Source organism: Gigantopelta aegis, unplaced genomic scaffold, assembly GCF_016097555.1.
Source record: "Gigantopelta aegis isolate Gae_Host unplaced genomic scaffold, Gae_host_genome ctg3190_pilon_pilon, whole genome shotgun sequence".
Classification (NCBI taxonomy): Eukaryota; Metazoa; Mollusca; class Gastropoda; order Neomphalida; family Peltospiridae; genus Gigantopelta; species Gigantopelta aegis.
This window is the reverse complement of record NW_024533221.1, coordinates 9,510-32,521: the sequence shown is the minus strand read 5'-3', so window position 1 is coordinate 32,521 and position 23,012 is coordinate 9,510. Positions and strand designations below refer to the sequence as shown.

At 30.7% G+C, this 23,012-nt stretch overlaps 1 protein-coding gene across 1 annotated transcript; it reads right to left on the bottom strand.

Annotated features, from left to right (window-relative positions):
- Window positions 1-4,291: 4,291 nt before the first annotated feature.
- On the bottom strand, window positions 4,292-21,075 carry LOC121391969 (leucine-rich repeat protein SHOC-2-like). The gene is made up of 12 exons (XM_041523406.1): window positions 20,874-21,075; window positions 19,229-19,356; window positions 17,491-17,611; window positions 16,870-17,066; window positions 16,442-16,543; window positions 16,327-16,395; window positions 15,919-15,964; window positions 15,215-15,339; window positions 7,262-7,349; window positions 6,633-6,702; window positions 4,866-5,103; window positions 4,292-4,330 (listed from the first exon to the last, which is right to left on the bottom strand). The coding sequence occupies exons 1-12, from the start codon at window positions 21,073-21,075 to the stop codon at window positions 4,292-4,294; spliced, it is 1,425 nt and encodes a 474-aa protein (XP_041379340.1).
- Window positions 21,076-23,012: the final 1,937 nt, after the last annotated feature.

The window sequence follows — 23,012 nt, the reverse complement described above, 5'->3', positions numbered from 1 at the left end:
ATAAGTGGCTGGTAGCTGTATGTCAGCTTGATATGAGTAACATCTATGTTAATAGGTCAGATTGTAATCACATACAGATGAAAAAAATGGATAAAATGACAGTATAGATAAATGAAACAGCTAACATCAGTAATACCTGCAATGTTTAAAATAACTTCAGGAGATTTCACTGATATAATTTGTCCACTTATCCAACTGTGTGCTTCACAGTGATAAAATCCTCGATCATCCAAGTTCAATTCTTGAAACAACAATACAGAAGGATCTTTGTTTTCATTAGAAAAGGTCACGTTATTTTTGTACCACTGAATAGTAGGTGTTGGAACACCTTCTACACGACAAGTAAGATTAACACTGGAGTAGAGTTTTCCTGATGTGTTCTTAGGATACTCCTGTAATTTAGGATTGATTGCAAATGTAAACAGCTATAAAAATAAGAAAAGAAGTTGATATAAGAACACTGACAATTAATCATAATAACATACCTCGTTCACAATTCGTACCATCATATCCATCAAAACAGTTACATATATAAGTACCAATTACACTTCGACATTCACCATGGGTACCACAAGGAGAATTCAAGCAATAATCACCTTGAGAAAAATCAATGAAGTTAATTTAACACTTTAAACATTCTAAGTTACTTACGTTTCATTACTTCCAATGAAAATGGTGGTGTTAAAGTAACTCCAATATCAGTCTTAATATCTACTCGGCATACACAGGTATAAATTGCCTTTATCTTCTACATTTAAATTAATAATTGTCAAATTAGTTATCCGCTGTAAGACTCCAGAGATGAAAGAGCTGCGAAAACCAGTATCCTGCATAGTCGATGAAATCTTTCTTTTTGAGGAAGAGATTAAAGATTGTCCATTCTTTTTCCAAACAATGTTAGGTAATGGATAACCATCACAGATACAAATGAATGTTATATTGTCTTCACTTATCCTTTTTACAACAGCCCCACTATCAGTCAGTAATGCTGCTTTAACTACAGGAAGGTTTTATATCATATTTGTTTTATATCATATTTGTTCACTTTACCATAGACATTTAAACTAACACTAGCTACTGCAGTGCCAGCATTGTTGGCTGCAAATATTGTATAGTTGCCACTATGATTCAAAAGAAGTTTGAGATAGTTAAAGAACGATGATCAAAAGAGAGACCATGGGATATAGTTAAATATTCATTAGACATTAGGGGTTGGAATTGCCAATGAATGTCTTCTTTCCTTACATCTGGATTAGCATCTGTCACAGTAAACACGATAGTCACACTGTCATTGAACATTCGTTCTAGAACATTTGTCTCTGGCTTTACTATAGGAGGAACTATACACAGAAATAGAAAATAAAATTATTTCAACTTTATTAAATTTTACAATACCTTGAACAACTATAAATGCTTCATTACTTTGAATAAACTGAACATAATTTGTAATGTTACTAGATGCTATACAAGTGTATTTTCCATCATCTATCTTTTGAAGATCCAAAATTTCCAGAACAGATGTAACACTAGTTTTATTGTGAAAAGTAGTCACAATTATTTTGTCAGTCACATTTTGAAGACTTTCTTCTCCTAAGTTAGTAGTATTACGAGACCACATTATTTGAGGAACAAAATCGCCAGAAAAAGAAAATGTACAAGACAATTGAACAGAGGTAGACAGATTATGACTTGAGTTGGTGAAACCACTTTCCAAAGAAGGAGGAAACTAATTAAATGTAACATTAATGATATTACATTAAAAAAGACATACCTAAAACATCTATTTCCACAGTTTCAATAACAGATTGTAGCTTGTTAGTAGCATTACAAGTATATTCTCCTGAAATGATTCTGAAGTAAATATGTTTATTATAACATGACTCGTAACATTGTACTCTTCTTGAATGTCAAAGCTATCAACTATGTTTCATTATCTTTTATCCAGGTTATTGAAGGTCTTGGACTACCAATTGCAGTGCAGGTAAGGTTGACATTACCTCCTAACACTCCCAAAATTTCTTGTCTGGAGATATCTCACTAATCATTGGAGGCGCTACCAATTACCAATAATAAAAATCATTTACTCCATTACTGAACATACCTAGAACATCCAAATGAATTAGTTGAGAGCATTGTAGTTCATCAGTCAGAGACACATTACAATAATAATCTCCTGCATCATCAAGATTTGTATTTAGTATATACAAAACTCCATTGGAGATGTTGTATTTAGATTCATTGTAATCATTTGTCAGAAGATTATCACCAAATGTCCATTGTACAAAAGGAATAGAGCTACTTTCAGAAACGTGACTACAATTTAAAACAGTAGTCTCATTACTTATTACTTCTACAGGAAAAGAAGTCGCATAAATCAAAAATAAAATTATTGAGAATACTCCTTCAAATATTGGAGTTGGTGAAGAACACATAATTATATCTATAGAAGGGGTAGGTGTAATCAAGATATCTGAGAAAAAAATTGATTCAAACAATTCAGTTGTCATTGTAAGATCAATCAATGACTCTGAATCCATCAAAGAAAATGAGGAAGAAAACATCAAGTCAGAATCAAAAGGCATACTTGTTGGTGATGCAAATAATGTTAAGTCAGTTGAATCAAAAGATGTCATATCTAGAAAGAAATTGATTCAAACAATTCAGTTGTCATTGTAAGATCAATCAATGACTCTGAGTCCATCAAGGAAAATGAGGAAGAAACCATCAAGTCAGAATCAAAAGGCATGCTTGTTGGTGATGCAAATAATGTTAAGTCAGTTGAATCAAAAGATGTCATATCTAAGAAAGAAATTGATTCAAACAATTCAGTTGTCATTGTAAGATCAATCAATGACTCTGAATCCATCAAGGAAAATGAGGAAGAAACCATCAAGTCAGAATCAAAAGGCATGCTTGTTGGTGATGCAAATAATGTTAAGTCAGTTGAATCAAAAGATGTCATATCTAAGAAAGAAATTGATTCAAACAATTCAGTTTGTCATTGTAAGATCAATCAATGACTCTGAATCCATCAGGAAAATGAGGAAGAAACCATCAAGTCAGAATCAAAAGCATGCTTGTTGGTGATGCAAATAATGTTAAAGTCAGTTGAATCAAAAGATGTCATATCTAAGAAAGAAATTGATTCAAACAATTCAGTTGTCATTGTAAGATCAATCAATGACTCTGAATCCATCAAGGAAAATGAGGAAGAAACCATCAAGTCAGAATCAAAAGGCATGCTTGTTGGTGATGCAAATAATGTTAAGTCAGTTGAATCAAAAGATGTTGTCATATCTATGAAAGAATTGATTCAAACAATTCAGTTGTCATTGTAGGTTCAATCAATGACTCTGACTCCATCAAGGAAAATGATGTAGAAACCATCAAGTCAGAATCATAAAGGTTTATTTGTTGGTGATGCAAATAATGTCAAATTTGTTGAATTGACAGAAACAAGTGGTGTAGCAGACAAACTTAGTGATGAAGTAATTGTGATATCAGAATCAACAGTCTGTTCTATTACACTTAATGAAGAAGTAGGTGACATGTTGTCAACAGATAAGTCCATTGAACTCACTGAATTTTCATTTGCAGCTATTACTGAAAGTGAAAAACTTTAAATAATTGTACAATATTAAATATACTATTTGAGATTACCTGAAATATAAAACAGTAGAGAAACAATCCATAAAGACAGGAACATTGTGATATATTAATCACTGGAATGAGGATAGGCTATCTAGCACAATGTCTTAAATAGTATTAAGACATGGGCTGTGACCACTCATTGTTAAAGCATTGAAAAATGCATAGAATTAATGTTTAAAAATGCCTTCACACAAGTATAAGTACAAACTCTAGACTGTATGCTAATCAACAGAACAAGTGAGTGCTAGTGACTTTTTAGGCTGTGATGACATTACCTGGACACAAACATCTTGCTAGGAAGATACTCACCATCAATGTCATAAATGTCGAGTCACTGTAGACACTTACAAACCAGTTCAACATTTGGATTAGATATTGACACAACACTCATATCAATATAACCAGTTAACATTGTATGATACCATTAACAAGCAAAGGATAATTTTAATGCTGGAAACATTATTGTAAAAATAAGAGTTGTACTTTTAAAGAAATCGATTTACTAACTAATGATAATAACATTATAACACTCATTAATTAATGAAAATAATAATATCAGCTACACTTTGTTTGAATAGATAATTATGACAACACACGATGTATAATTCTTGAAATGCATTAACGTTTTAGGTGGAGCATATCATCGAAGACCTCGATAAGGACCTTGATACTTTAGATACTATAACAAAAAAAGACAATGTTTATGATATTAATTATATTGTTTAGTGTGATTTGTATAATAGAGTGACTCAACCCACTCTAAAAAAATTCTACAAATATCAAACCTTACATCATTTAGTGTAACCAAAGTAAGTATGCGCATATTTTAGGTTAATGAGTATAGTCAGCAAAAGCCTTACCATAGGCAAACATATTTCATGGTCTATTTGTAGCTTGTGGTTAAAATGGTTGCAGTCACAAAAGTCAATATCCCTATGAAAGCTTCCCTGCTATTATAGTGATACACATTAACATAATAGTGATACACACTAACATATAGTGATACACACTAACATAATAGTGATACACACTAACATATAGTGATACACACTAACATAATAGTGATACACCACTAACATATAGTGATACACACTAACATAATAGTGATACACACTAACATATAGTGATACACACTAACATATAGTGATACACTCTAACATATAGTGATACACACTAAGATAATAGTGATACACATTAACATACTAATGTGGTACCTGTATAATAGCAGATGGGCCACCATCAACAACATGAGGTGGTAATCTACTAAGAGGACAGCCCTCTACAGACATGAGAGCTAGTCGTTTACACAGGGCCAACTCATAAGGTAAAAACTGAAGGTTTGGATTATCGTTAAGATAGAGTTCTTCCAGATTTTCAAGGGTCCCTATCTCTGCTGGTATTTCTAACAAGTTGTTCTCTCCTGCACTTAGATGCTTCAGGTTGACCAGTAAACTAAAAGAAAACAAGGAAAGGTTACATGTTATAACTAAATTATACAAATCATTCCAAAATAGATATTAATTTTCTCTTGATTGGTTGACCACATTGTATAGTAAAAAGAATAGTGACTATAGATTCCCTTATTGTGACATAATAAGTATATAACAACAATGTACATATACAGTATGAATAATATGAAATTCTAAAATTAATGAAAATACAAAACTAAGCTGAAGGTGGTTGTGTGAAACATATCAAAAATCAGGCTACACTGACTCAACTACATAGTTGCATAGCAAGTGTAGTGAGTAAGCAGACAATATTTATAGTAAAATCATTCATAGCTGATTGCATTACACATTATATTTACTATAGCAGAAGTATATCTTATATCCACTTTTCAGTTAGTTTTGGCAGGCCAAACTCTTTGCTTAGAGAGAAAGGGTCTGCTTACCATGCATAGTACAGCTGTCTACTTACCCAGCATTACTGGGAAGCTACTGTTTGGTCTATTTTGTACAATTTCTGCATTTACACTTCTTAGCACATATATCACATGTTTTCCAATAACTATACCACGTGTGGTAGCTAGCTCCTCCTCCTTTTTGATAAGCTGATAGATGGAGGAAGTTCTAGAGGCAAACTAGCCCCAATGGAATGTATCAAATGTGGGCAGTACCACAATGTTTACATAGTGGTTATATTAACTGTTATTTATGGACCCATGAGTTCATGTTTTTTGTTGTCCTTCAACTCTACACTGTCAAAAGAATGGGATAAAGCTGTCCACTAATAGGGAAAATGTTATTTCCCATTAACTTTGTGGTAATTGTAATAACATTTTATAACCACTATGTAAAAATTGCAGTACTGCCCCACATTCCAATTGGGTAGTAAGGAGACCCTCCTTTGCCTGTCAGCATATCAAAAAGGAGGAGGGTTAGTTTGCTAGACTATGTATGGTAGACCAAACCCTTCCTCTCTAAGCAAAGAGTCTGGCCTCATAAGGCTAATAAGCTGAGTCAATGATAGTTTTGTAGTTATGAAGCTCAAATAACTATACAAGCCTCCACTTAAATGATTAACATTAATCAAATGAAGAACACTTGTTTCCGCACTAAGATAAAATGTATCTTGCCAGACCAAACATGGTTCCTCAGCCAACTGAGTACAATATCTAAGTACTCCAATGTTAAGAGATAATTCTTGTTAAAGACAATAACAATGTTAGCAAGTTATAGTACTAGTAACTACTCTTAGCCAAAGACTTTCAAAGGAACTATATATGTATGGCCATGTAATATGAACATTCTTAATATATGACTAATGACTTTTGTTTCTATTGCCTCTAGTATCAACAACCCTTTATCAGGCTAAATCTACGTAAACCTATCTAACAACAGGATATTAAACAATTCCATTCAAATACCTGTACTAATGCTAATATTATCAGTATCATTTGGTCTAACTTTATCAATCATAACAATTCACATGTAGTAGACAAAGGTACAAAATCATATTAATAATAACTATGTCCTCACCCTAATCCTCGTGGAAGATTGGTTATTTTATTTGACTGCACATTGAGTTTAGTCAACTCACGAAGATAACCTATATAACAACAACAACAAAAGATAACAATGACAGAACAATTAGGTACACTAAAATTAGATAGTTACAATTAAATTATTCTATTACAACAACTGTTACAATTAAATTATTCTATTATAACAACTATACATGTTCATAGTAAAGGAATACTTATGTTGACTACCAGTAGTACAATCAAAAGTGGATAGCAGCTGTTTCTGAGAATTTAGATGCTTCCAGCCTGAAATCATTGAATCCTTGTTGTTATACAAATTGGTGTATAATTACAGAATATTCTCATTGCCAACTAATCTTCTTTAGAGTTACTACAGAAACCACAAAATTGTTAAATATATATTTATTATCCTCCAAACCAAAACATGACAATTCTCAGATTTACATTAGTGGCCAATGAGTTAATAAATACACACCTTATTCTTTCTAGAAAGGGTTTCATATTATAAAGTTTGTAGTATAACTACTGTGAGTACACATCAAGCATATTGATAAAATATAAGTAAGCATGTCTAAAGATCTAGTATGTACGTTGTACTGTTAGTGTACTTATAATGAAACTCACTTATTTCAGTTGCTAGATACTCCAATCTGTTACCTTCTAAGTCTAGTTCTCGGAGATTACGTAAAGCAGATATGCCTTTAGGTAATGTCTAAAGTGAAAAATATTATCACTACATGTAAATACAATCATTTATTAGAACAAAACAAAAACAGGTGCTATGAGTTAAGTAAGAGACTACTCCATCACACGAAGCACAGACACAAAGATATACATATAAATACAAACAAATATAATTTACATCAAATTTCTCAATTAAAATTCCTTGGAATGTATCAAATTTAGACACGATTCCATTTGTAATATACTTCACAGTATGATTATAAATATCATAAATACACTTTATTACAGATTACATTGAGAGTAACAACAATTTGGAAACAACCAATATTTGAATAATAAACATTAATTGAGACTACTGCTATTACTACAAATATCTGTGTAATTACCATACAGTTGGCTGACTGCTTTATAATATCACAAAATTACATGTTACAAATGTACATAGATTGTGAAATAATGATGTACATCTATATCTAGCATATGGTATGCATGTATAGGAACAAATTGCATGTCAGTTCCAAGAAAAGAACACACAGGAGATGCATTGTAAGAATGCACTCAGAAGATAAGTTAGAATTAGCATTCATATCATCATGAATGTATTATATAGGTAGAGAGTAGTCTCAATTTGTATGTTCAATGACCAGATATTCCAACATTTTTGTGTACAAATGATTACACTTTTGGTTGTGTGCCAAATTCCATAACATAAATAATTATAGTTGTGTTATATCATGTTACATAATATAATGCAGACTGGTGATCAAAAAAATATAATCTAGTTAAGATCCGACAGCTTAAGTTAGCAGTCTTGACTGTATCAAAGTTCAAAATCATTAGATATGACACTCCTTGTGTTAACTAATCTTAATGTAATAAAGAAATATGTCTCTGCTTGAAGAAGATATTAGTTTTTCCCAAAAAATTTTTCAAAAAGTTTTTTGCGGTATGCATGTACAAGAACAAATTGCATGTAAGGTTTCAAGAAAAAGAACACAAACAAGATTGTTTAGGAGACATGTCTTTCATTGCAAGAATGTACTCAGAAAGAAAAATTAGAATAATCTATTAGCGTTCATATCATCATGAATGTATTATATAGGTAGCCTCAATTTGTACGCTCAAATGACCAGACATTCCAACATTTTGTGGTGCAATTATTACACTCAACAAACAAGGTTGCTTAGGAGACGTGTCTCATTGTAAGAATGTACTCAGAAAGAAAAATTAGAATAATCTATTAGCGTTCATATCATCATGAATGTATTATATAGGTAGCCTCAATTTGTACGCTCAAATGACCAGACATTCCAACATTTTGTGGTGCAATTATTACACTCAACAAACAAGGTTGCTTAGGAGACGTGTCTCATTGTAAGAATGTACTCAGAAAGAAAAATTAGAATAATCTATTAGCGTTCATATCATCATGAATGTATTATATAGGTAGCCTCAATTTGTACACTCAAATGACCAGACATTCCAACATTTTGTGGTGCAATTATTACACTCAACAAACAAGGTTGCTTAGGAGACGTGTCTCATTGTAAGAATGTACTCAGAAAAAAAATTTAGAGCAATCCTATTAGCGTTCATGTCATCATGAATGTATTATATAGTAGCCTCAATTTGTATGCTCAAGTGACCAGACATTCCAACATTTTGTGTATAATTATTACACCTAATTTTTGGTTGTATGCCAAATTCCATAGCAAAAATGACTATAGTTGTGCTATTTGTCTTATATCATGTGGACTGATGATCAACCAAAATATAATCTAGTTAATATCTGACAGCTTAAGATGGCAGTCCTGACTGTTTCAAAACCATTAGAGATGACTCTCCTTGTGTTAACTAATCTTAATGTAATAAAGAAATATGCCTCTGTTTGAAGAAGAAATTAGTTTTTCAAAGATTGCATTGCCCACATGTTACATAAAGGTGTGTGGCCATTTCACATAGTTTCATTCTATTGTTATCAAAGCAGACAAATGAAATTAAATATCACATAATAACTACACACCAACGCACATTACAACTACTAATTACTTTTCCACAAACATTTCAAATTGGGCATGACTAATCAACACACAACAGAACTTTGGATCATTTGGATTTGCATTTTATTTTTCTACATTTCAACTAACTAAGATATGATAGTAAACTAACTAGGATATAATAGTAAACTAACTAGGATATAATAGTAAACTAACTAGGATATGATAGTAAACTAACTAGGATATGATAGTAAACTAACTAGGATATAATAGTAAACTAACTAGGATATGATAGTAAACTAACTAAGATATGATAGTAAAAGATTTGACAACTGTTTCAAACAAAAAGATAATCATATGTTAATACATGGATGTGGGCTTGACTGTTCAAAAATTCCAAAATGTTAACTATTTTCTGACTGATAAAAGCTTTTGATGTAATAGAATGTCCACCTGTAGTGTTAATAAATCATTAAAGTCTCTTTTAGACTAAAAAAATGAGCAGTATCAACTAGAGAATGGAATTAATTTCAATTCCATACAGAGAGACTACTATTGAGGAAATACATTGTGTACTTTCATTATAAGGAAGAATGAAACTGACAAGAGTAAACTTACTTTTTTCTTACTAACTGCTTTTTTATATTTGACTATTAGCATAGCACAAGTACTTAGTTATGACATTGTTGACTATGATGTTCAAACCTAATGAATAATTTAAAAACCATGAGTTTATCACAATAAAAAGCACGAAACAAAGTTAGGAAAAAACTTAAAAAATATCAGAACACTGTCGTGTTTATTTAGAAAACAACAGAGAAGAAGATATGGAAAAGTCAAAATAAGAATTTTGAACTGGTGTAATTCAATTGACTATCCAATCATTGGACGTGAACACAGGTTCTCTCATGTAATTTTCATCTCATGCAATTTTTTTACCTATCCTGTAATTTATATTGACATACATTGCTACCTTTCCTAACTAGACAAAGAGTTCTTCTCACACAAATAAACTGATTCAAGCCTTCTTGGTCATGATGATACTGAGACCACAGTTGTCAAGTTGTAGCTGATAAAAGATGATAAGGCAGTAATATAAATGAAGAATGGTTTTCTTTACATGTCAGAAAAGAAGTATCCAGAGGAAGCCAATGCAATGAAAAGAATGATAAGGAAAAAAGCAGATAAATCCATAATAGTAGATAGAAAACAAGAGAGTAAAATGACAAATTGTCTGTTATCATTCAATACCTTCAAATTCTTCGTTATCACTTGACCCTGACAATCAGTCCAATTCACCTTCATCATTAATTTTAGTAAAAAAATATTTTCACAATGCACTATAATTTTCATTAACACCTATTATCATTCCTATTATTATATCACCTATTATCATTGCTATTATTATATCACCTATTATCATTGCTATTATTATATCACCCATTATCATTGCTATTATTATATCACCTATTATCATTGCTATTATTATATCACCTATTATCATTCTATTATTATATCACCCATTATCATTGCTATTATTATATCACCTATTATCATTCCTATTATTATATCATTGCTATTATCATTCCTATTATTATATCACCTATTATCATTCCTATTATTATATTCACCTATTATCATTGCTATTATCATTCCTATTATCATTGCTATTATTATAACACCTATTATCATTGCTATTATTATATCACCTATTATCATTCCTATTATTATATCACCTATTATCATTCCTATTATTATATTCACCTATTATCATTGCTATTATCATTCCTATTATCATTGCTATTATTATAACACCTATTATCATTCCTATTATTATATCACCTATTATCATTCCTATTATTATATCACCTATTATCATTGCTATTATTATATCACCTATTATCATTGCTATTATTATATCACCTATTATCATTCCTATTATTATATCACCTATTATCATTCCTATTATTATATCACCTATTATCATTGCTATTATTATATCACCTATTATCATTGCTATTATTATATCACCCATTATCATTGCTATTATTATATCACCTATTATCATGCTATTATTATATCACCTATTATCATTCCTATTATTATATCACCCATTATCATTGCTATTATTATATCACCTATTATCATTCCTATTATTATATCATTGCTATTATCATTCCTATTATTATATCACCTATTATCATTCCTATTATTATATTCACCTATTATCATTGCTATTATCATTCCTATTATCATTGCTATTATTATAACACCTATTATCATTGCTATTATTATATCACCTATTATCATTCCTATTATTATATCACCTATTATCATTCCTATTATTATATTCACCTATTATCATTGCTATTATCATTCCTATTATCATTGCTATTATTATAACACCTATTATCATTCCTATTATTATATCACCTATTATCATTCCTATTATTATATCACCTATTATCATTCCTATTATTATATCACCTATTATCATTCCTATTATCATTGCTATTATCATTCCTATTATTATATCACCTATTATCATTGCTATTATTATATCACCTATTATCATTGCTATTATTATAACACCTATTATCATTCCTATTATTATATCATTGCTATTATCATTCCTATTATTATATCACCTATTATCATTGCTATTATTATATCACCTATTATCATTCCTATTATTATATCACCTATTATCATTCCTATTATTATATTCACCTATTATCATTGCTATTATCATTCCTATTATCATTGCTATTATTATAACCCTATTATCATTCCTATTATTATATCACCTATTATCATTCCTATTATTATATCACCTATTATCATTCCTATTATTATATTCACCTATTATCATTCCTATTATCATTCCTATTATCATTCCTATTATTATATCACCTATTATCATTGCTATTATTATATCACCTATTATCATTGCTATTATTATATCACCTATATCATTGCTATTATTATATCACCTATTATCATTGCTATTATTATATCACCTATTATCATTCCTATTATTATATCACCTATTATCATTGCTATTATTATAACACCTATTATCATTCCTATTATTATATCATTGCTATTATCATTCCTATTATTATATCACTCTCTTATAATCGATCTTTAGATTTAGAACCTATCACATCGTCATAGCAACTCATTATATCACTCTAAACTGTAAGTTCTATAAAATAAGAGACTCATGCTAAAGAACATGTTCTAAAGTTACAACAGAAGGTGCAGCAAGTATAAGTAAACCAAAAGAAGAAAGAATGATGAACAAAGATCGATAATGACTCCTTATAAGACAATGATTGTCAGAGTGTATTGGATGCTGACACTATAAAGAGTGAAAATATTTTGTTATCTGGGGGAGTGGTTGAATGATGCTATACAAAAACCTTTAACACTACAAGTATCATGTATCACTTCAATGAATGAATGGAGACCTTTGAATTTTCAATGCATGATTTTATTAGGAATTAGTAGATATAGTCATTGGGTGGCTATATCCACATCGATGATGTGACATCAGATTTGTGATACTTACAACAACATACCACTTGGATTGAAGACAAATCACTACAATTGTTTGTTTACCAATAACTCTAATAGAAATCAACATGAGGTGACTGATTAGAATTAGTTTTGATTACTAAATTTAATTTTATTTGCTGTTTTATAAAGTTTATTTTTACTATTATACAGATTGTATCAGTGATTATCACAACAGGTGAGAGACTACTTACAACGTGGCTTGAATAAAGGCTCAGTAAATCCCTACAAGACATACTGGTCAAAAGGTTCTTATAATCCTAAGATATTTTGTACCAACATACCGTAAACAACAAATGCCAGAGATAAGACAATTTAGGATGATTCAGGTACAAAGTGTTCCTAATCATACCATTTTGATACTTGTGTGAAAGATTAGAAAATATAGCAAGCTATTTCAATCTAGGATAAAATATGGGAAACTATTCTGTTATCCCAGAATACAATACATTATCCTATAAATATGGCAAGCTGTTCTTTATATCTTAGAATAAAATATAGCAAGATACTTTATCCAAGAATAAAAATATAGCAAGATACTTTATCCTAGGATAAAATAAGCAAGATACTTTATCCTAGGATAAAATATGGTCAGCTTTTTATATCTTAGGATAAAATATGGTTGGCTTTTATATTCTAGGACAAAATATGGTCAGCTTTTTATATTCTAGGATAAAATATCGTCAGCCTTTTATATCCTAGGATAAAATATGGTCAGCTTTTTATATTCTAGGATAAAATATGGTCAACCTTTTTTATTCAAGGATAAAATATGACGAGTCTTTTTTTATTTTAGAATTTAGTATGGCAAGCTATTTTTTATCCTAGGATAAAATACAACTAATGAAGGATTGAAATGGAAAGCTCATGCTCAGTAAAAAGGCTGAGTACAGAGACTGTATCATGGTAAGTTAATTCACTAAGCTGTCACTGTACCTTCCTCAATTCACAGAATTGTTTAGTGAATACCTAGATATTCAAACCACAATAAGCTTAGAAAGTATTGGAAAATAAAGTCATCTGAGCCACTTCCTCTATGTTTTGTGAGACATAGGAGCTTACCGCAGCAGTTGCAGAGTTTATTGTACGTGACCTGACCATTTTCACCAGCACAGCATTTCTTAGAATGATGAATGCAAAAATGCTAATTGTCAGAATGAAATGTACAGCTCAGAATTCAGACTGTTTTGTTTTCATCATTTTTGTACAAGTATTTCAATACAATTAATATGCAATACTTTCTCCAAGTCAAGTCAAAAGTGAAAGTTCACAACTCTAGTCCAATAGATTACATCATTATAAACAACATTTGTATAAGAATAATTAAATGTTATTTATGGAAATATTGAACCCGTCTTTTTTGGATAAATGAAAAATTTGAACTGAACTACAAAAGTATGTTGACTTCTTTTGTGGAACACATATTTTTTGAATTAACAAATGTAACATGACAGAAGGTTCACAAGAATATTTATGTTTTAGTATCTCCACAAGGAGTCATACATAAATATGACGAAACAAATTGAAAGTGTGTCACTTATGATTATGTAACCATGTTCTTCAAGACATAAACACAACAAAATTATATTATAAACATTGTCTTAAGTTGTTTCGCTGGTAATGTTGTTGTTAAAAGAACTATATCTTTTACTAACTCCAAGTTAGAAGTGTTGCTTTAAGACAATACTAAGTCTCAAACTGTCACACAAACTCTTAACTAAAAGCATTTACAATAACAACACTTATATTCATTAGCTACCATGTGTTAAAGTTTAGTTACCAATTTCAAAGTCACCAAAAACAATAGAATAAATCAGAGCACTCTAGATATATATTAACACTCTGGATATATTATGAATTACGAGCACTCTAGACATGTTCTGAGTATATTCATGTCGCTCACAACAATCTCAATACTGATTGCCATGCATCATATGCTAGTTGGTAAAAATACTGTATTCTAAAACATCAGTTTGTAATATAATGTTTCAATTTGAAAGTAGAGCTAGTCTATATATCAAGAAAACCACACGATTGAAACAAAATGGCTGTCATGTGTTCATTCAATCAGTCGTCCACATTACTATTCCATGTGACAAAATTAAAGCTGGTCCATTTATTTTGGAATATTTTATTCCAATTAGTGGCTTTTTCAAAGACATATGAATACAAACACAAACTCTAGTTGCGGTAGTAATTTGATCAAAAGTGTTACTTAGTTATCATGTAGACAACAAAAATATTCTGACTGATATAATGTACCCACATAACATAATATGTATTAACAATTATATACAATACAAACTAATTAACTTACTCTAATAGTATTATTAGCAAGTACTAATATTTCCAGACGAGTTAATTCTTGTATCTCCTCAGGAATTGCAGTCAACTGATTAGAACCTAAGTTTAACTCAGTTAATGTGATCCATGAACCAAAATCTATTATAAAAAACATACAAAATATGAACACAAGTTTATTTAACTGAAGATAAGAATAGATGTATGTGTGTGATGTTTTTTTATATCATATAATGTAAATAATAATGAGTTGTATGTGATCTAGCAATATTGCTACTTAAAGACATTTATAGAAGCTTCAAGACTCAATTAATTATACCCAATTCAAAGCAAGCACAAATAGTAGCAGTAATTTAAATCATATTTTGTAATGTGTGTCAAAAATTTACTTTTTATAAGTTAACAAATTGTTGTAACATTTGTAGTTAGTATTAATAAAACTCATTGGCTGCTATATTATGTTTTGGCAACTAAAGGACGTGTTTTAATGTCATTTATTATTTCAATTTGTCATATACAACACTATAATATAACAAAGTGAGTAGACATACAAACATGTAGTAAGCACATGGTCCAAAATGATCACAAGACTGCTGGCATGTACAGCATATCAGGTGGAAAAAGGGATGTAAGGAATTTACTATAGGATATATATATTGACCACCAAGTTCATTAATGTTCATTGTGTATTATGTAACATTAGTACAAAGTGATACTTACCAAGTGGTAGCGTGTTGATTTGATTGTCTCTAAGACTAAGCTGAGTCTAGAAACAAATATAGTTAAGAATATAAACATTACATGTATATACATATATATATATATATATATATATATACTGAAGTATCTAAGTCTGTTGAAGAGTGCTCGATGTCGTTTAGACAGAGCGGGTTAGAACAGAATTAAAGGACAAAAGAACAGAGCTCTCGCTGTGTTGCTGTTACTCTGAGTTTCACGCGTTATGCGATCGTCAGACAGCTGTCTGACGATCGCATAACGCGTGAAACTCGGAGTAAACAGCAACACAGCGAGAGCTCTGTTCTTTTGTCCTTTAATTCTGTTCTATATATATATATATATATATATATATATATATACCAAAGACTACTACACAGTCAAATAACTTACCAGATCTTGAGCTTGTGAAAATATTCCTAGTGGTATCTTAGTGATCTGATTATGCTCAATCATTAGTGACTATTTAAGGAACAGATTAGGAGGTATTAGTCTTTAAGAGACTTACATTTACACCTTGTAAGTGAGTTGGATCAGTAATAGGAAAACTTGCAAAACTATTACGACTTAATTGTATGGTAGACATCTTGGATACACAACCAAATAACAGCTCCTAGTTATATAAGAAAATAAATAAAGTATTTGTGTACAAAACAAACTGTGGTGTTGTAATTTCTTATATTAAACAATTAGTAAAACACCTTAAAAGCTATAAAGGTAATGAACAAGTTATAACAAGTACAATATTGAGACAATGTCCATTCTTGGAAATATTTGTGATTTGCGTAAATTTTAATTACATAGGATTGAATTGTTATAATAGCTTCTCTAATTATTAATTAATAAGTATAATTTATAAAGTACACAGAAATTACAACAAAAACAATAACACAAATCCATATAAGTACTGACTTATAAGTACTGACTTCACAGTACTGATGTTAATGTATTTGACTCTAATCCAATCTCATTTAGTTCAGTACACTGACAGAGAGAAGGTGGAAGCTCAGATAACTTGTTATATTGAAGGCCAAGTCGACGTAGTGACTTTAATTCACCGACAGTAACAGGTAACTCAGTCAATTCATTATGTTGGAGTTGTAAGAATGCTAGCTGACTACAGTTACCAATCTCTATATAAACAATGATAAATATATGTAGTTTACATATTACTGGTATATCAACAACATAGTTTTATTATATAGTGGCTAGTTATCTTTAAGGATGTTATATAATAAAACAAGTAATTTATATATTGCATCATATCCTTTAAAATCAGTACTTAAAGATAAGAACACATTACTTGTACATTGTATGTAGCAGTTAGACATCAGTTCATTTTATATACTAGATATGTTTAAGGATGTTATATAATAAACAAAGTAATTTATATATTGCATCATATCCTTTAAAATCAATACTTAAAAGTTAGAAATAATTCACACTGTATGCAGCCATTACTATCCATTTTACAACTGAAAACTTACTAATGCTTACTTGTTATTACTTTATGTCTTATCACACACATGTACTGTATAAATTAACATATGTTATTACCATTTGGTAATCTCTCCAAGTGATTATGTGATACATCAAGTGCTGTAAGTCGAGTTAGAGCACCAATCTCTCCAGGAAGATCTCGTATCTTGTTCTCACGTAGAATTAGTGAAGTTAAATTCTAGAAAGATTACAATACACATACTATAAATAACAATAGAATAGTTCCTTCATATAGTTAGATCACTACATACATAGCCTTATTAATGTTATCATACCATCAACATTACTGGTATGTATATATAGTACAGTACATTGTATAGAGGCCCTCATACCACATAACACCATGTAATTAGTATGAACTAGTTAATTGTCAGCTTACTCTAAGGTTGGCAATGCTTGGGGTGACCACAGTTATTTTATTAAATCTCAAATAAAGTGTCTGGAGAGAGGACAATTCACATACTACAGGTTGGGATTTCTTTAAACTTATTATGACGGAGGTCGAGTACTTGAAGACTGACACACTGTCGTAACTCAGCTATAGAAAGAGAGACAAAGAAGTGAAATTTGAACAACATTACTGGCTATAATTAAAGCCACATCAACACTACACCTCTTGGCATTGATAACAAATGTCCATGCCCATATATGGTATTAACAACCAACTATGTGGATTGATGACATCACACATGTTATAATACAAACAATATACATAATCAGTTCATATATAAATACATACCACAACCATATTAATTCTACACATACATTAAGTACATGTACAGTAAACATAAAGTCATATTAATAGAATTTATACTACCTGGTAGTTCAGCCAATAAGTTTTCATTTAGAGCCAATTTTCTTAATTTTTTCAAGTGTCCTACTTCTGGTGGCAAAATATTAACACGATTACCATACAAATAAAGTTCCTCAATAAATGGGACCTAAAATAAGAGTACATCAATACATATCCTTGATACATACATATAGTATTATATATATTGTATTATATCTGATAACAAATAACAATACTCCTTGAAAACTATTTCCTGGAATAGTGGCAAATCTGTGTGAATACAAAGAAGTGAAATATATATGACTAAGCACTATATAAACTATTCTAACAGTTATTATAATACACAAAAAAGTAAATAACAACTCAACGATATATAGAAACTGGATAACAAAGTTGTATATACACTGTTATCTCTAAAGTGAAATATGAAAGTAATATTTTACTGGATCCAAATGAAGACTTTCTCTTCTTTTACATACACTGATCTCACATATATTATATGAAATACACACATATATGTGTGTATAGGACATACATGTATTGTAAAGATGTTACGACAGCAATGAGAAACAAACCAAAATTGACAGATAAGAATGTACCAGATAAACAAAAACATGTGATAAACAACAATACATATTATCTATGTAATGATACATATAGTACTAGGACTAAACACTTATTGTAGCTAACTACACAACCACTACATCACATTTACTGAGATCCAAAATGATAGACTGTACAGATCTTCTTTACATTGTACTGATTTTCTTTTTGATGTCCGGAAATGAACACAATCACATGTATTGTAACATATGTACAGATACATGTATTGTAACATATGTACAGATACATGTATTGTAACATATGTACAGATACATACATGTATTGTAATATATGTACAGATACATGTATTGTAACATATGTACAGTTACATGTATTGTAATATATGTACAGATACATGTATTGAAGAGTGCCATCATATACACAGCATGATTTACTTACTGATGAAGGAGCTTGAATAGCTTTCTTGTCTTTACTTTTTACACCTGCAGCTTTAGCTTTCTCTCCTCCACCACCTTCTTCTGGTACAAGTACTCTAACTCCTTTTTCTTGCCTTGCATCTTCTTTTTCTCCACACCAGGAGATGTAGAGCCATCAAAAGAGGCAAAACGAACACCTCCTTGTGGTGTGTGTGAAGAGTGTGTGTGTGTGTGTGAGAGAGAGATAATATATTAAAGGACTTAAGGAGGGGTAGAATGATATCAAACAATCATTAACTTGTATCATCAAAGGAAATCAACCAAGTTACTAACAGTGATACTTTATGTCAAAGATAGAGTCAATGTTTAAAGTGTGTGTGACTACAAAACAATATGATCAAATAACAACACATTTAAGAGGTCAGTCAGTAAATGACAACTCATAATTTAGACAGACATAGCACAGCCTATAGTTTTGACTGCCATTACAGAACCTACAATTTAGACTAGCATAGCACAACCTACAGTTTTAGACTGATAAGCCACATCCTAGACAGACATAGCAAAAACCTACAGTTTAGACTGATATAGCTCAACCTACAGTTTAAACAGACATACCTACAGTTTAGACTGATAGTTCTGTATGTAATCCTTGGTCTCTTTATGACCAATAGTTACAATATTTAATTTGTCATGCTCTCTGTGTACTGACTAGAGACAAAACATTTTAAACTTAACAATCAAATCTATTACAAACTAGGTATATGTCATAATGTTATTTTACATATTAGGTATCTACAAATGTATTGACAAACATGACCACTAGAGAAGAGCTTTAACAAGATCACACAAAAATCATAATTTTTAACAATCCAATAACAACACAATAGACAATTGGAGAGTTATAAAGTAATTAAAGAATATTAGAAAGTCTTTTAATTAATAAAACAAGACTATTTACAAGACTACAAGTTAAAGAAAAAGATTTACCAGACAACCAGCATACAAATATTTGGCAAGCTACCATAATACACATGTATATTTATCATAAGTACATACTTGTCTCTACAGTTATACATGTTGGAAGGGGAAAAATTCCCTAAAAATGTGTCATGTCACTCAATTTTTAAATTTCTGCCAATTAATTACTTTTTATTAGAACCATTATCTATTGTTTTCACTATCACAGGCTGTCGTGATAATAACATTTCAAAAACATCATTAGATAACAGGTGTATCATAACAAACCAATATAATACAACATACCATAAATGTATTTTGATTTCTAATTATTCAAAATATTGCAAGAATTAAAAACATTAGGACTAAACATAGTAACTTTGTACACTTTAGACAATTCATTAATTGTAATGTTGTTTAGTTGTATTATATGAACGATACTTGTTATGTAAATAATACCAGAAATTTCCTGAGATCAAAAGGTCAGAGTATCCTTTCTTGTAAGTGCATTGACCAAGCACTATGACTAGAAACTCATAAGAACTTCAAACCATGAGTTTTAATATAATATTAAAAATTCTAAGATATAAGACACAATTCACTGTGGCCACGCCCATACTAATCATCCACAGGGCTATAGTAATCTCACATAATGAATTCATTTTACCTCCTCCTTCTGTGGACCTTCGTCGTCCATGTCAGCAAACCTCGGCTTTCTTTCTTCCGTTCTGGAGGAGGCTCGTCAGCAAAGCCTACAGCAAAACCAAACTGTGTGGCCACCACTGCTTCCATTTTCGCCTGTGTCTCATCCTCAACGACCACCTCCACTAGCTTGTAGCTCTGGTTTCTTCGTCCTTTCTTGATCCCGGTACGGAAAGCACCTTTCAGCTTTTGCTTGATTCTGTCCATCTTCTCTCTCCAGTACCAATCAGTAATTACCGACGACACCTTCCCACTGATGATAAATATTTCCCACAAGATAACGGATAATATAAATGTATGCGGTATTTTCGGTATATTGGTGCTCCATGTAACCAGGTATGTAGAATTGTATGAATGTTGTAATAATGAAGCTCTCCCCTAATACAGCTTGTACAGTACCCCCACATTGATAACAATGCACAGGCTAGCCAGTGAACTCATAGATGGTTTTTTTAGATTAGTGCTGATTAGCACTATATAGGCGTTTAGAATATATAAGTATACCCTAGCAGAGAACATCTGATCTCAGCTAAGTATATAAGTCAAAGTTACTCCACACATTGTCATCCTAGGCCTGAGACTAGAAACCAGAATAGATATATCACGACTGATTGTAGGCAAAACCTATGTCTCTGCACCAACCATAACAAACTATGATTTAAAACAATCTAGCTTTAATTTGATAAAATTATTATACCTGGGAATCGATAAAAGCATTACTCAAATGTTAGAATGTAGTGAGTAAATCTCACTGAAAAATGTACCCTAATCCCTAGGAAACCTATTTACTCTCAGTGTACATCCTGAAACTGTATAGTCATTCTTATTACAAACAACTACCATAAACTAAAAAGGATGTTCATACACCCACTTTGAAAACATTGATAATGATATATCCTACATAGCAGACAGCATATATATAGTTAAAATCATGACACAACAATGACTCATAAGATAACAAACTATCCTTTCAGCACATTCTGCTTTTTCCTCATAAGATTAGTTGTTTTTTTTTCAAATGATCATATGACACACTTATTTTAAGCAAAGGTTGGAGTGGTGTTGTCGTTTTATGCTTCTCAATAATGTTTGCTCTTGTGAGTAGTATATATTCTCCATGATAAACAGCACAAAAGTTATAATAAGGTTGATACAAGCATGCTCAAGGGAAGGATGGAGGAAGACAATCAGCCTTTTGCCTTATCTGTCATTCATGTCGAGTAATAATGTATAAATAAAGTCTGTACTCTAGTTTTAAAAGTTCAAAGTTTTATGTGACCTCAACATATGAGTATCATAAATGAAACTTATCCTTGCTCATAGAACAATTTTATCATAATTTTCACCTTTATCACTAGATATAAATGATGATATTTAAGTTTAATATGGTTCCTTTTCAGAAATAACATTGAGAAATTCCTCATCTATTAATTTCTAGTAACAAACAGTGGAATGAATAGATACACTCAACTCATGTAGAGTGGTATTGTGATGAAAGAGACCAGTTTGAAAATAACTGCTTTTAATACCTGCATGAAATGTAGGCAATACTGGAACAAAATTCTTCTAATTTGGACTCTTCCATCTGTTTGTAGTCAGTGCCCATTATTTGGAAATGCATAGCAAACACATTCTCTGTCCTTCATTTTTAACTATCCACCATGCAGCAAGAATTCATGAATACTTAATAAAGAAACTGGTAATTCTCCTCATCATGCAGTCCTACATAATGAGTCCTGGAAAGTCTTCTTTTAGTGACCCATAAAGTGATTGATGTATACACGCACAAAAAAAGAATCGGTAAGTTGAAGTAAGCAAACCAATTCAAAGTATTTTTAAAATCCTTTGGTAAAAGTTGTAAGCTTTTGGTTTTCAATGCTGTAAACGTGAGTTTAATATGTCTCCTTGTAGTTTGTAGAATAAATGTTGGTAACTCTTATCTGGTATATAACACACAGTGACAAGACATCACATCACATTCAAGTTCATTGACAAGCTTTTCCATTAGATAAGTTTTTTTGAGTATTTCTTTAACTACCACTTCCATTTCATTCCTGAAACCTTGTAACTTTCAATAGATGTTTGCATGTGTAGTCCATCTACTGTTTCATAGTATTATGTTCTTTCTATGGAATATCAATACT

Coding starts and splice junctions, on each gene's coding strand:
- LOC121391969 (XM_041523406.1), bottom strand. CDS start 21,075: ATGGACAGAATCAAGCAAAAGCTGAAAGGTGCTTTCCGTACCGGGATC. Junction 5,104..6,632: donor AATCTTCCACGAGGATTAGG/GTGAGGACATAG, acceptor GTTTTCTTTTAG/TTTACTGGTCAACCTGAAGC. Junction 4,331..4,865: donor GCCCATCTGCTATTATACAG/GTACCACATTAG, acceptor TTTTTGTTATAG/TATCTAAAGTATCAAGGTCC.